Raw genomic sequence first — 16,185 nt, forward strand, 5'->3', positions numbered from 1 at the left:
AACTGGATTTTCTATTGTGTTGAAGGCTTAGGGTTACTATTTTCTGGAGGCAGAGGCAAATTGGTTTTCCAAGTTTAAATTAGATCATCTTTAAAGAGTGAAAAGGAAGCCTTTATGCCTGAGTATTGATTTGTCTGTCCTGCTGCCTGAGAGCCCAGCGGACCATTCCACCCTTACTATCCACTTGACATGAACACGAGCTTGCCTTCTTCACACCCCCCTTGTAATTATGGGTAAGAGTTTTAGGTTGACTTGTTTTCATACTCAAATTATGAACTTTGCAGTTAGTTGAATCCACAGCATATACTGTCCGTTTTCATATTTATTCCCTGTTTTGATTTCCTTCTACCTTCCTCTTCACTCACTTTTCATTTAAAAACAAAACAAAACAAAACAAAAAAACCACACAACAAAACCCAAAACACTGGGGATCCCTGGGTGGCTCAGCAGTTTAGCACCTGCTTTTGGCCCGGGGCGTGATCCTGGAGCCCCAGGATCGAGTCCCGCGTCAGGCTCCTGGCATGGAGCCTGCTTCTCCCTCTGCCTGTCTCTCTGCCCTCCGCCCCCCCCCCCCCATGTCTATCATGAATAAATAAATAAAATCTTAAAAAACAAAACAAAACACTGTGTGAACGGTCACTACCTTTGTCTTTGTACATCTGAAAATAACTATATTTTGCTGTCAACTATTGGGTGAACCTCTGTTAATTACACACTAGAGTTTTTCAGTATCTTTGTTTCTCTTTAACTGTTTTCTCATGGTTTGGGTATCTTTTTCTAGTGCTAACTTCTGGATGGATTCCCTGGTGTTATTTTCCAGTTTATTAATTCCTTGTGGACAGTCATGTGTTTACGTTGAATTTTTGTTGCAGGGATTATAATTCTTATTTCTATTTGGTTCATGCCTGCCTATTTTTCATTCTTAATTTCTTGTATGTATGTGTTTGTGTTGTTTAAAAATGTTTCTTCATTTAAGTCACTGAGGACCCTAGTACTTTTTTTTTTTTTTTTTTAGGATTTAAAAAAAAATTATTCATGAGAGACATAGATGAGAGAGAGGCAGAGACATAGGCAGAGAGAGAGAAGCTGGCTCTGTGCCTGGAGCCCAATGTGGGACTTGATCCCGGGACTCCAGGATCATGCCCTGGGCCAAAGGCAGATGCTCAACAGCTGAGCCACCCAGGTATCCTTCTAGTACTTATTTTAAAGTAATTCTTCAATTGTTCTCTTTTTATCTGGCAAATCTCTTCTGAGATTTTCTTCCTCTGTACACCCCCCCCACCCCCCATTCCCCCACTTGTGTTGCTGTGGTTTCTCATTCTCCCTTCCTGGACCCAGTCCAGAACTGGGTTTTAACAGCAAAGATCTAACTCTCTGCCTCAGTGGTGTCAACCACGACATGACCTGCTGGACCCTAGCTCTGAGCACTGGACCTGGTTCTCATCCTCCTTGTTGGGGGTGGGGGCAAGTCCCTGTCTCCCCACTGGTGCTGAGGGCTGCCTGACTGAGGCTGCCAGGCTCAGAGCCTCATGGGGCCCAATGTCAGCCTATTTGTTACTTTGTTTCTTGTGACAAAGTTTTATCTGTTTTGGGGTTTCCTCCTCTACCATTATTTATAGGAGTGGGGCTGGGAAGGACTGTTCCTCAAAGCATTAGCTTCCAGATCCATCTTCACTAGGAGTCCCTCCAAGTACATGGGAGCTGAGAACATGGACATGATGTGTAGTTGAGTGTAAATATAATGTGAATATAAAGTTGGTTTAACAGTATAGCGGTTTCTTTTGGGAATTTGCAGAATTTTTCGCCTTGTGTTGGGCTATAATGGTAAGCGTCAGAAAGGAGTGAGAAAGAGTAATAAAGTTGGCCTCATGGGATCAAGTTGCCGGCAGGAGAGAAATGGCAGGGGAAGAGGCCAGGAAGGGTCAGCACATGAACGACCAGGATGACTTGGAAGCAGGGATGTCAGGAAGTGTGTTCACACAAACTCCTGCGGAGCTTATGAGAAAGCAGACGGCAAAACAGCTGAAGGAAAACATGAACAACAAAAGTCTCTCAAAGAATGTTTGTAAAGAAATAGTTGATGTGATTGAATTTGGGGTTATAGAAAGTTTTGATAGGAAATATTTTGTAATAAAAATAGGAACACTGTACTGCCCATATTTAATCAGTAGTGAGATTGCTGTCCCTTAGAAAACTTTGAGATAGAAGACCGTTTTTGCATGGCTTGCTTGTTAACAGGACAGTCTAGTGGCTAGAGAGGAGGTAGTGTCTCCACTGTCCAACCGGTAGGCTTATTTTGGTTGCTGCCACTCTGCTCTTGGGATGTTCATCTGTGTCTCCCTATTCCTCATTTGGCCCACGAGTCTAGACAGTAATTTCATAGAATTGGGCAACCTTAGAGCTAAAAGTAGCCATAGAACTGTCTTAGTGGTTCTGTGAGAAGGTGAAATGCACATAAGTGTTCAGTTCGTACTGTATGTTAAGTAAAGTTCACATCTGTTGGATCACACAGTCTCTTGGCCCAGCTAGCTCAGCTCTGGGTGAGTAAGGCAGGAGCTGCACACAGACAACACTGGTGACAGGTATAGTGTACATTGATCTGAGTTTGACAGATGTTCCTGGGCATGGTCTTTAAAAAAAATAAAAGAAAAAGGGAGTTGGGATGGGTGGTGATTGAGCTGTTGTAGCTGCTCCTCTGGTGGGAATAAAAAGTGGAAGAGGAGGGTTGGTGTCTTCTTGCCTCCAGCTCCTTGTCACTGTAAGCATCTGGTGACCTTGGTGATTCTTTTCTCTCTCTCTCTCTCTCTTTTTTTTTTTTTTTTAAAGCTTTTATTTATTCATGAAAGATACACAGAGAGAGGGGCAGAGACACAGGCAGAGGGAGAAGCAGGCTCCATGCAGGGAGCCTGATGTGGGACTCCATCCCGGATCTCCAGGATCACACCTGGGCCAAAGGCAGACACTAAACCACTGGGCCACCCAGGGATTCCTGACCTTGGTGATTCTGATTGTGTTTTTGTTTTCTCTTGTCCTTAGAGCATGGCCCCTCAATGCACTGGAAAATGGTATTTCTTTTTATCTAGAGCTGTGCTGCCTGATACGGTAGCTGCTAAGCCACATGTGGCTACTTAAATTCATTAAAATGAAAATCTAAAATTCACTTCCTCAGTTGCACTGATCAAGTGCCCGATAGTCACACAAGGCAACTGGTTAGCCCATCTCTTTTTACTTGCTGGTCACGATCTTGCTAGATGCTAAAATGAAGGCTCTTATTTTCCTATTTGCTTTGGAATTAGAAATTAGGGCTTAGGCTGTTGGCTATTATGGTGCTAGAGACTGGTGCTCTGGAGTGCAGGGAACGGGGACAGCAGGAATCAGCTGGCTGCTCCTCAAACCAGTTTTGGGGGAGGGTTTGTTGTTGCAGGTTGCCGAGGGTAGGAGGGTGGGTTTTGGTGGCCACGTGCTGGGGATTTTATCATTGGAGATCTTTTGCATCCTATGTTGGATGAGAACTTCCTCAAATGTGGCAGAAGCTGATTATTTTTTTTTTTTTTTTTTTTTTAAGAAACTCAGCATGGAAAGGGAGTCAGGATTTCTTCATCTTTTATTTATTTTTATTAGAGAGTGCATGCAAGTGTGTGAGTGGGCGTGGGGAGGGAAAGGGAGAGATACTATTAAGCAGGGTCCATGCCTAGTGCCATGCCTGATGACACAGGGCTTGATCTCAGGACCCTGAGATCATGACCTGAGCCAAAATCAAGAGTTGGACACTTAACCCACTGAGCCACTCAGGCACTCGGGAAATTAGTTTCTTTGAACAAAGTAAAGCAAAAATCCATGACAGTACTTTAAAAAGAAAAAGAATAAATTCATATGTAGAAGAAGAGTGATGAATAGATCACATTTGAGAACAAGAGCTTTGCAAAGCTCTAGCATTTGCAGAAGTTAGATTGTGTGATCAGAGTTGATATTAAATAAGAGAAACAACAAAAGATCTCCTTATCCCACAGGAATCTTGTTAGGCAAATTTGTGTGCTTTTAAAGGCAACTAGGAAATGTGTAATATGAGTGAAGGTCAGGTGGCAAGAAATTAGAACCAGAAAAATAGCAAAAAGTCTTGAAGAACTGTTATACCCTAACTTCTTAGGCCAGGGAGGACAGCCAGGACAAGGTCTGCAGTTCTGTGTGGGGAGCTCTTGTGTCACCTGAACTTGGAGGGGATGTCAGGGGAAACCAGGTTAATAGCCTGAACTTAATGTTGGCAGAGGTCCACCTATAGTACAGCCCGTTTCAGCACGTCGGAGTTGTAGTGCCAGGTTCATAGCTGGCAGTAGTGTTTAAGGTTCCTTAAGGTTTTGTGTCTTCTCCTTCTAATTGACCCTGTGAGACTATTGGGGTCTTCTCTCTTGAGGTTCCAAAAGTACATTCTTTAGTCTGAAGACATTAGGGGTCTGGACTGAGGAGTAACTTCATTAGGTTCAGTTCTATGGAAGGGTGGGAGAAAAACTCCTCATTCATACAAATCCATAATTTGTTTCCCTTAGCTTATTTTCTTCAGAACCATATAATGGTAGGAACCCATCATGCTCCCAGTGGGTGGGCACCACACAGACTTCGTAACAAGCTGCTACAGCCTAGTAGGAGATAGATGGCAAGTCTGCAATCAAACCCTAAGTGTCAGGGTTTGAATTCAGCATGATGTGCTGTGAGAGCACCCTTGAGGGATCCCTGCTCAGCCATGTCTATAGGAGTGGGCCTGGCCTGTCGGATATTCTCAGGGGAGATGACCTCAAGGTCCTGAAAAATGTCTCAGTAAAGCAGGTCAAGAGGAGGAAGACCTAGGGCCATTCAGCTGGAGAACAGCATGGCCATGTCCTCTTCTGTCAGCCAGGGCACAGGTCCTGCTGCATTAGTGCAGAGTGACTAGCTGAAATATGCTCTAAATGCTGTTTGCGTTGGCCTCTTGTAGCACAGAAAACCGTTTCCTAAGTTACTAGGTAGGAGAGGCTTGTAAGAGGGTCATGCACAGGCTCTTTAATGTTCAGGTTTGTGCTGGGGCAGTCCTGGCTTGGATCTCTTGTTCTGTATACACATCGATCCAGTTTCCCTGTACTCCTACAAGGGTCCTGGTTTGGATAATAAATCTTATGGTGACCTTGATTACAACCAAACATAACTATATCAAATAGCTGAAAACATTTTAGCTCTTTCAGAGAAACTTTTAGAAAAGTCTTCCATGTGGTTAGACTTTTTTGTGTGTTAAGTCTGAAAACACGAAAAACCCTGCTCATACATGTTCATATTAGGAAATGTGGAAAACAGAGCAAGGCATTTAAAAGGGAATATTTCTGAATTGGAAGGTTATGAAAGTGATCAGAAAATATAGTTGGGTTGCTTCCCTTCCACTTTGTAGTTACTAAAGTCACTTTTTCTCTTCTGTAGATTTATGCCAAATTTGACCACTTCTGTAATCCAGCAAACTAGAAAAATGGAGGGCTTTCCTTATTGGCTATTGACTTGGGGGATTTTATCAGCATCAGTAAAGATATCACCCTTGTCTTTCAGGTTCTTGGTAAAGGAAGGAAAGTTTAAACCTTAAATAGAAGAAGATGATGGATTGTGAGAAAGCCTATATACAAAAGGAAGGAGGTCATGATACAGCAGTCAGATAAAGAGCCCTGGTCCAGCCAGACGTATTGGGTCAGGGGCCAGCAGCTCAAAGTCGAGCTGTGTAAGACTGCCACTCTTTTCTCTTTCCTGTTCCATCTCTCCTCCTTTTCCTCCCTTCTCTTGCCTCTTATTCTTGAAGAGAAAGAATCTTGGCAGACATGGGGAGGGGTGGGCAAAGAATTCATATAAGAGTAGCTGTGATGGGACACCTGGGTGGCTCAGCGGTTGGGCTCCTGCCTTGGGCTCGGGGCCTGATCCCCGGATCTGGGATCGAGTCCCACATGGGGCTCCCTGCAAGGAGCCTGCTTCTCCCTCTGCCTGTGTCTCTGCCTCTCTCTTTCAGTCTGTGTGTCTCATGAATTAATAAATAAATCTTAAAAAAAAAAAAAAAAGTAGCTGTGATTCCTCAAAGCCTCTGACCTTGCGATGGCAGATTTGAATAGGCTCACCTTCAGCAGTGAAAAGAAGGCAGAAGATTTGGTGCAAATGTTTCTGTTTAAAAGCCAGCATGGAAGCATAGAAGACATAAGAAGACTCATTCTTATGAGTTAAATGCCAGGTGCCATGGAGTCTCTTCTTGTGCATTCTAAAATAGAGGGCTCTGAGTCGTTAGATCTTAAAACCCAGAGTCTCAGCTGGATGGTAATAATAGGTATCTTAGGAAATGTTCTCTTTCTGAAGAATAATTAGATCTTGGGATCGACAACGTGTAATTCTGAGAATGGTCAGATGAGGAAGAGAGTGTTTGCTGCAGTTTCCCAGGAGAGTTGATTTAATTCCATTCTTCTGTAGGAGCTTGAATCTACTGCAGAGTGGCCATGATTAGGGAGGGAATGCTCTTAACAGGTCAAAATTGAATAGCCAAGACGAGCAGCCTTTTCTGTTTAAAGTCTATCAGTTGGAAAGGGGGGATCAGTTGATACATGCTTTGAAGTAAAAACCCTGAAAAAATGGTATGCAAATTATTTTGATGCATGGTATGAGAGATTCCTTCCCTTCTTTCTTTCTAGAGTTTGTCTTAAAAATTAATTTAAAAGGGGCACTTGAGTGGCTCATTTGGTTAAGGGTCTGCCTTTGGGTCTGGTCATGATCTGGGTCTTGGGATTGATCCTGTGGCAGGCTCTCCTGGCTCAGTGGAGAGTAGGCTTCTCCCTCTCCCTCTGGCCCTTCTCCCTGTTCATGCTTTCTCTCTCTCAAATAAATATTAAGAAAATAATTTTAGGGATGCTTGCGTGGCTCGGCGGTTGAGCATCTGTCTGCCTTTTGCTCAGGTTGTGATCCCAGGGTCCTGGGATTGAGTATTGGGCTCCCAGTAGGGGGTCTGCTTCTCTCTCCGCCTGTGTCTCTGCCTCTCTCTGTGTGTCTCATGAATAAGTAAATAAAATCTTTTAAATATTTATCTTAAAGGTTCTTATTTTTAAGTAATCTTTATATCCAAGGTGGAGCTCGAACTCACAGCCCCGAAAATAAGAGTTGCATATTCCATTGACTGAGCCAGCCAGGTGCCTATTAAAAATTAATTTTTATGCTCTCGTTTCAGATAGTATTTAGTATTTCAACTTTTTTCTTTTTTTAAAGATTTTATTTATTTGAGATAGAGCACGTACTCATGAGTGGGGGGAGGGCAGAAGGAGGGGGAGAAGCAGACTCCCCACTGAGCCTGGTGCAGGACCTGCCTGGGCCTTGATCCCAGGACCCTGAGATCACTACCTGAGTGGAGGTCAGATGCTTAACCAACTGAGCCACCCAGACACCCCTAGTATCTTAGCGTTTAATTCAAATTTTTTTTTTTTAATTTTTATTTATTTATGATAGTCACAGAGAGAGAGAGAGAGAGGCAGAGACCTAGGCAGAGGGAGAAGCAGGCTCCATGCACCGGGAGCCCGACGTGGGATTTGATCCCGGGTCTCCAGGATCGCGCCCTGGGCCAAAGGCAGGCGCCAAACCGCTGCGCCACCCAGGGATCCCTAATTCAAATAAAACTTTGGTAGTTTATTTATTTATGAGAGTGCATGTGCTCGTGAGTTGGGGGGGAGGTGAAGATGGAGAGGGGAAGAGAATGTTAAGCAGGCTCCACACCCAACACCGGGCTTGATCTCTTGACCCTGAGATCACGAGCTGAGCTGAAATCAAGAGTTGGATGTTCAACCCACTGAGCCACCCAGGCACCCCTGAGCTTTGGTAGTTTTAAATGAGAAATGATCGTAATTTAAAAATTACCACCTACTAGTTGGGACACAGTTTGGTATAAATGATGACAATAACAGAGTTGGTGCAGTCTCTTCCTAGAGAAGGTTTATGAAGTTGATGAGTGTTTCGGCTGATTGTCTCCTTTGTGTGTGGCCAGATCCACAGAATCTGGGCCTGAAAGCACACCCTGTCTATTCTGTTTTTTTTTTGTTTTTTTTTTTTTTTTTTTTGAGGCTTGCTTTGTGCTCCAAGCTTTACCAGATGTGACGGGAGTGCAGCAGAAGCAGTTGCCCAGGCTTCCCCTTCCTCCTCCCCACCACCAGTGCCATCCCTGTGGCCACTGCGTTCTTCGGATCTTCACATCAATCTGGGTCTTTGTTCTCCCTGCCTCCCGGCCTTGTTCCTTTCCAAGCCCTGTCTGTCATTCCTGCCCATGTCCTAGACTACTTAAGATTTTTTTTTTTCCTTCTAGGCTCTTATACCTTCTGAACCTTTTACCTCTGAATTCTCTGTTCACTCCTAACCTGTATTTACCTAAGCTAGGTAGCCAGGATCCCTGGCTTTGACAATGAGAGGTAAGGTATTTCAGATTGATTTCTTTACTATAATCTAAGTCTATAATTCTGATGGAGAAAAGACTCATTTCCTGTTAGGATTTGATACAATACTTGAGGAGGAAGGTAAGCAATAGGAGGTTGACCCAGTGCTTCTTTTCCCTACTACCCTGATTTTACCTGTTCTAAAGCATCCACGTTTCTCGTCAGGCTTCATGGTACAAATGTGATGTTGGAATAAAATGGAAGTAGCAAGAAAACCGAGGTGTTCTTTTCCTTTATCTTTTTTTTTATAGTTCACTTAGGTTTCTTTTCTGTCGTTTCATTATTTGTATAACTTCTTTATTTACAAGAGAAATATGTTCACTGTGGGAAATTAGAAACTATGGAATGATGTCATGAGAGGAAAAACAAATGCATTTAAAATCCTACAACTAGAAAAACAGTATGCTATTTTGGTGTATTTCTTTCTAGAGATTTGAAACAAATAATTTGGGAGTTCTTTTACAAAATTCTGTTGTATGCACACACTGCTTTATAAAGTCCACTAACTTTGTATTCTATCCTGGCATATTGATGCCCTTGAACATAATTTGGAATTGTGACATAATAGCAAATTGTAGATCTGACTTTTGCACCTTCATTGGGACCTTGGGTTGTTTCTCAGTGTTTGCCAGAGTAAATACTAGCTTAATGCATGTTAACATTATTGCAAAACATATTAGTTTTGAATATTAACGAAGTGGAACACTTTTTTCTTGTGTTCCTTGGCCATTCACATTCTTTGTGAATCTGTCTACTCCACCCCTTTTATCTATGTTGAGCTATACCAATGGTCAGAAATGCCACAGACCTATTAGAAGTCATGTCTAAACAATTGAGCCACATAGGCATCCTGATACCTCTGTTCTTTAAACACACTTTAATTGTAGAAATGGATACTAGAGGAAATAATCAAGTGTGTGTGTAGGAGGGTAAAAATCGTGCTACCCTCTTATTAAAAAAATAGACAACAGTTAATTTGGGTTACTTCATTTTTACTTTGAAAATAAGTATAAAATGGCTCCTTAGCTACTGGATGTATGAGAGTGGTGGGTGATTTATACCCCACCCCAGATAGGTTCTGAACCTCTGATCAGAAGCATGGGGTTTTCCAGGTCCCTGTACCCTTCACCTTACTGGTGTCCACAGCTGCTGGTTCACACTGTCACTCTCATTCACTGACGGTTTAAACTGACATTGCTGCGATACTGACCCTCGTCATGACACTCTTCCGCTATTGCTCCTGTCTCTCCTGCTTCCTATATATTGAGCCATTTCAGGATTACTGTTTAGAAACCAGCATTTTAGCATTATTATCTTTGTTTACTGGAAATAAAACACATGAGTAAGAAAGATGTGTTTACTGAGCAGTGGACCTACCCTCCTACACAAAGACAACATGAGCCCTGCAAATTGGGAACAAGCCATCAGCTGGACAAATGTAGGCAGAGAAAAGCTGCTTGGTTCACAGCTGATGGAGTGATTATACATTATTGGTTTGGCAGAAAAAAATTAAAGCCATCAAGTCTGTTTTCAGATAGTTTTGGGGGAGAAAGGACATCTTGTTCCCAAAAATAATGTTTTTTTTTTTTTTTAAATAAACACTAGATCAGTTTCCTAAGATGAAAGATTCCAAGATCCTGTTATCTGCCATGCTATTAATAACACAAAATAAAACCTGCCTTATTATATTTAAGAAGCTTTCCCAGTCATGTTTTATTTCAGTTGAAATAATATTTAGAGATTCAAAAATATGAAGCTTTGATAGTATCAGCAACATTATTTTTATCCTTTTCTCTTAAAGTCAGTGCTTTTCCTGAACAGATTTTAACGTCTAATTTTTAAAAATTTCCCATTGAAAAAACATACAGATCATCAGAATAGCTAATTTAATAGACCAGAGGAAACAGTAAAACCAGTGTTGTTTTTTCAGCAGTGTTTGGTCATTTTCTGCACACACACAGAGTGGAGGCAGCAGGTCAGAGGGCACCCTGGTGGGCATGTCCCCATCTCCTGTCAGCTTTGCTTCTCTGGTGCCAGATCCCCCTCTCCCTTCAGTAGGAACTTGGTTCATCCCCCGCTTGCTCCAGAACACCCCCCTGCCTTCCAGGCTTGTTTCCATTGCCCCAGGATGTTGTTGGAGTGCTGGAGCTAGACATGTTCTCTCTTTGGGGATGAGTGTGGCACAGGTAAAGGGCAGCAGTGCAACTCTGGAACAGGAAGCTGATGGGGATGGAAGGTGGGCTCTCAGGTCCCCGGGGATGGCTTGACCTGTGAAAATATGTTAGAGATCATGGTTAGGTTATTTAGGTCAATAATATTTATAGTTAAGTAAACATCTCGCACTGGCCTGGTAAAGTAAGTGATTGATTTTTGTGAATCAGACACCTTTGGATTGGCTTACAAATCCAAACTGGCCCTTGTACCAGTTTATTTCTCTGCCCTTCCCTGCACCAGTCTCCTTGGGGACAGCCACCCAGGCACCTAGGTAATTGATTTCACAGTAGCCTGGATACTTTCCCACCTGCCGGGCACCTACCCTGAGCAGCTGTGATGCTGTGCTCCCATCTGGGCAGGCTCCGGGACCATTAGGGCCACATCCTTGCTCTCTCCTGAACCAGACTACCTTATCCAGAACACTGTCTTCAGTACCCAGTAGCAGCCTCTGTTCCCATCGCTGTGCCCTTTACTGCACCTCGCCCTTCCACTCTCCCATTGCCATCTGAGTGGCCTGTGCTTGGCGCTGCTCCGTGGCTCCCTGCTAGGGCCTTGTGTCCTGTCAGAATTTCTTAGCCTGACCCCCCACTCCAGGCAGCGCTCTTGGAGGAGGTGCAGGACTGCCTCTTCATTGCCTGGGCACAGCAGGTGCACCAATGGAGTTCATCAAGTGAATATGTGAGCCTTTGCCTGGCCTGGGAAGCATTCGCATCTTTTGGTACTTACCTCCTGGTGAGTGTGTGTATGGAATAAGTCCAAAAAGGCGTGGGAATTAATAAATCCTGACAAAGTCTGCAAAGTTTGGTGCCAGCATATGAATTTTAAAAAGTCATCGAGGTGAAATTTACACCAATTTAGCCATTTTAAAGCGAACGATTCAGTGACATTTAACACATTCACAGTGTTGTGCAACCATCACCTCTGCCTAGTTCCAAAATCTTTTCATCACCCTGAAAAGAAGCCCTGCGCCCACGGAGCAGTTGTTCCCTGCGGCGGCTGGCTGTGAATGCAGATGAAGGTGAGTTCTAGCCAGGATAGGACTTTGGATCAGATCTGGGTTTCTTTGATGACTTAGTAACTGAGCATTATTGTTACAAGAGAGTTCATCCTGAGTGTGTGTACGTCTTGGCGTCTCTGTGGGCTGAGCACTGCTGTGCTAGGACTTGGAGCATGGTTCTAATAGTAAGTTAGAGTTTCCTGTTGTGGACCTGAACTTGGCTGGGAAAGTCCATCTTGCTGGCAGCTGGTTTTACGGGCAAACAAATGCCCCAAACCCAGGTAACTTGTGTAAAAAGCTATCACGTGACTTAAAAGGTAGTTCTGGAAATCTTTATCTGTAGTGCCATAAGGAAATACTGCCCTGGTAGAGCTCTCTGGCATATTTTTAAATTAGCCTCACACTTGGGTTATTAACCTGTATGAAAAGTTTAATTTTTCACTGATTTATTAAACTATTAAAAAACAAATGGATTGAAGGGTGTTTGGACCTCCTCAGTTTGAGCTATGCTGCTTATTATTAGATCTTTAGAGTCTATAATTTCTTCACCCTTATAAAAAGAAGTTGTCCTCATTATAGGAAATTCCCAAAATAGAGAAGGAGAAAAAGGTGAAAATGGCCCCACTGATTAAAGATAACCATGGTTAATATTCTGGTGGACACCTTTTTTATTGTTTGTTTAAAAAAGCAGCATACAAATAACATACAAACACATGCCGATTATGAAAGACCCAAATGTTAGAGGAGGATTGGGAGTGAAAAAATCAAAGGAGTGCCTGTGCCTAGGGCAACCTTCCTATTGTTGGTCTGGGGCCTTTCTGCATTCTTTCCCAAGTGTTCAAACAGGCAGACTGTTAACGATTTTTTTTTAAAAGCATAGTTAGGATAGTTCTAGACTTACTGTTTTATGACTTTTTCAAGAAAAAGTATTTTTTGGGAATTCTTTCTTTACCAGCACATTATTTTTTTCTTTTTTAATGGCTTTTTAATCTTTTTCACTTTTTTTTTTTTTAAGATTCTATTTATTTATTCATGAGAGACACAGAGAGGCAGACACAGGCAGAGGGAGAAGCAAGCTCCATGCAGGGAGCCTGAAGTGGGACTTGATCCCAGGACCCCGGGATCATGCCCTGAATCGAAGGCAGACGCTCAACCTGAGCCACCCAGGCATCCCAACATTAATTTTGAAATTATATATTTTGATATCCCATAATCTCACGATATTTGTATTTATTTTTTTTCTCCATTGGTTTAATGTCTTTTTTTTTTTTTTAATGTTTGTTTCCAGGGATTCAGCATTTTAAGTATCAGTCATCAGTTTGGTTTTTTTTTTTTTTTATATCCGTCATCAGTCTTGAATGCATATACTATTTGCGTGGATATTCCTGGAAGATAAGTTTCTATGAGTGCAGTTGCTTGATCCAAGAAAATGCCCCTTTTCTTCTGGTCCTAATTACCCTCCACAAGGGGCCGCATATCTCTTAGATAACTCAAGGTAGCTTTCTCCCTACACCCTGGTCAACACTGGATTCACCTTTTAAAATATCCCCCTAATTTATGTTAAAAAAATGAAAATTTCTAAAAATTTCCTTTATAATTTTAGATGAGGTTGAACAGCTTATCATGTGTTTTAGATATTTAAATTTTTTCCTGTGAGTTGTAGACCTCTGTCATTTGCCCGTTTCCTGTGGATTGTTTTATTGATTTGTGGGTGTTTTTTATAAACTATTGATGCCGACCTTTGTGGCTAGACCTTCTTTTAAGCCATCACTCATCTTTTTCTTCTTTTCAGTATATTTTACAATACCAGATTTTAAACTTTTTTTTTAAGATTTATTTATTTATTTATGATAGAGAGAGAGAGAGAGAGAGGCAGGCAGAGACACAGGAGGAGGGAGAAGCAGGCTCCATGCTGGGAGCCCGACGTAGGACTCCATCCCGGGACTCCAGGATCGCGCCCTGGGCCAAAGGCAGGTGCCAAACGTCTGAGCCACCCAGGGATCCCCAGATTTTAAGCTTTTTATGTACTTGGTCAATTTTTCTCTGTACCTTAAAAATGCAGTTGTGCTATTCATGCATAGTTATTTTCAGCATTAATTTTTCAAGATGGGTTCCTAGAAATGGAGCCGTTTGGCTAAAGAGTAAAATATTTTAAGATTTTTGCTACAGGCTTCCAGGACCTAAGATGATTCCATGTGCCTCACCAGGGCACGCATAAGGGGTGGTAATCTGCAGGTTCCCAGGGGTTCGCCTCCACTCTTCAGAATGAGTTCTGCTTGGGCAGCCTTGGTGGCGCAGCGGTTTAGCCCTGCCTTCAGCCCAGGGCCTGATCCTGGAGACCTAGGATTGAGTCCCACATCAGGCTCCCTTCATGGAGCCTGCTTCTCCCTCTCTCCCTCTCTCCCCCTTCCCCTCCTCCTCTCTATCTCATAAATAAATAAATCTTTAAAAAAAAAAAATTCTGCTCCTTACCTTGAGGGCCCAGAAACTAGATTGTGTCAGTATGAATAGCCCCAGGCCGCCTGTCCAGTGCCACCTGTTAATGCCTGCATGTACCAGGAGGCTAGTTTGTACAGTAACCAGTGATGGGAAATGTCAGCATCTTAGGCGATCAGGATTGCGGAGTTACTGGTGGGGAGGGGGGCGGGCAGATGTGCCACAGCACGGAGTTGTCATCATGTGACTTGGGAGGGATCATGACCAAGGCAGCTCAGGATGCTTCTCCCTCGCTCAGACACAGCTTTGGCACCCAGCCAGGCCTCCTTGGCCTTGGAGGGTGCTGCAGGCCCTGCTCCCCTGGCTTTCTGTGGGTGCTCCAGTTTGGGCCTCCCCTTGTGAGACTCGTGGTATATTTCTCCCCTGTCAGAAGCACACACACAGTTGCTGATGCAGTGCACACGTGCCCAGAATTTCCTTTAAGAAAACTAGAAACTTGGCTGATTTGGTAGGCAAAAAATGCACAGCTTGTGTCTGTTAGAAAAATTACAGAAGGCGTCTGGGGAGAATGTTTCTATGCAGTGCATGATATACAGTGAGACAGCCTGTAAATGATTTTGTTTCTCGGCAGGTGGTGATAAATGGAGGTGCCACGTCCAGCGGTGAGCAGGACAATGAAGACACTGAGCTCATGGCAATCTACACGACAGAAAATGGCATTGCAGAAAAGGTACCTCCTTGCTCCAGCCTCTCCTGTTTCCCAGGCCCCCTGCAGGGTGTGGCTATCCTTCCTGGGGGCTTGTGTCTACTCTCCTGAGTGATTGTGTTCTCTTCATGGTGGAAATGGATGAGGAGTAGCAGTGACTAATTTTTAATTGTCTTGATGGCAATTAAGGTGAGACCTATACAGAAGTCTTTGTTTTTAAAGGCCTCAGCCAGTATGCTGAGGGGGAGGTGGTTCAGAGTTGGAGTCTGGACTCCGGTCTGGGTGCTAATGTGACCCAGATCCCGAGGGAGTTGCTTAAGCTCTCTGGGCATCAGTTGCCTCATCTCCAAAATGGGAGGAAAAAATTGTCAGCATCTGTTCAGTTCTGAGGTTTAAACAAAATAATAACATAGGTAATATTAGTGTTGTGCCTTGTACGTACTCTGTTGCAGTAAATGAGAATAAAGCCAGTAGATAGCTTACGTAGACTGTGATAATGAACAGAATGATGGAAATCGCATGCTGAGGTGGGAGAAGTTTTTGTTTTTTTTTTTTTTTTTGCCTCATCTCCTTGGGGTCAGTTTGTGTGACTTTATTAACAGAGGCCAGGAGAGGCCTGCCCAAGGAGGATCTAGATGCCTTGATTGATTTTTTTTTTTTTTTTTTTTTTTTTTTACTTTGTATCAATCACTATGCCTATTACATGAAAAGTTTGATTCTAGGGTATTTCTAGATTGCATGGCAGCTCTAAGACTTCTCAATTTCATTTGAGTTTTATTTGATAGACTTTTATTATTTTTTAGAGAGAGAGGAGGGCAGGGCAGAGGGGGAAGGAGAGAGAGAATCTTAGGCAGGCTCCATGATCGATCAGTGTGGAGCCTGACTTGGGGCTCGATCCCATGACCCCAAGTCACCATCTGAGCTGAAATCAAGAGCTGGATGCTTAAAAAATTGGGCTACTAGGCCACTCTTATTTGGTAGACTTTTAAATTTTAAAGCACATTTTATTTTCACTGTGAAAATCTAATTTAATCAGTTTTTGTAATGAAGCATTATATTCTAGAACCACTGTATTGTACTTTTTTTATAGTAAGCTCTATACCCACTGTGGGCTTGAACTCACAACCCTGAGATCAAGAACTGCATGCTCTACTGACTGAGCCAGCCAGGTGCCCCTGGTTGTACTTTAGTTAATGTGCACTAAATATTCTAGAAACAGACTATTAGAAAGTTGATACATGCAAATATAGTACACAGCTTAGGAATTAGCACCATAAATTTATAGTGTAATCACTAAAACGATAAAGAACAAGGAGACTATATTGAAATTCTGGAACATGTCTGTGTAGTTTCTTTTTTTTTCCATTTTGGCC

At 42.8% G+C, this 16,185-nt stretch overlaps 1 protein-coding gene and 1 long non-coding RNA gene across 10 annotated transcripts in view; one reads left to right on the top strand and one right to left on the bottom strand.

Annotated features, from left to right (window-relative positions):
* Positions 1–16,185, top strand: part of SLC23A2 (solute carrier family 23 member 2) — a 141,902-nt gene that overhangs the window by 68,740 nt on the left and 56,977 nt on the right. For 8 of the 9 annotated variants that reach the window (XM_077872312.1, XM_077872310.1, XM_077872315.1 and 5 more), the window contains one exon: positions 14,738–14,836. In XM_077872312.1, coding sequence (XP_077728438.1) covers positions 14,738–14,836 — 99 coding nt within the window. Of the gene's footprint in view, positions 1–11,664; positions 11,692–14,737; positions 14,837–16,185 lie in introns of those variants that run through there. The other variant, XM_077872317.1, reaches the window with a different exon arrangement.
* Positions 10,332–14,280, bottom strand: LOC144298009 (uncharacterized). The gene is made up of 2 exons (XR_013365007.1): positions 14,143–14,280; positions 10,332–10,727 (listed from the first exon to the last, which is right to left on the bottom strand). It is a non-coding gene; the product is annotated as an uncharacterized LOC144298009 (long non-coding RNA).

Source organism: Canis aureus, chromosome 26 (genome assembly GCF_053574225.1).
Source record: "Canis aureus isolate CA01 chromosome 26, VMU_Caureus_v.1.0, whole genome shotgun sequence".
Lineage (NCBI taxonomy): Eukaryota > Metazoa > Chordata > Mammalia > Carnivora > Canidae > Canis > Canis aureus.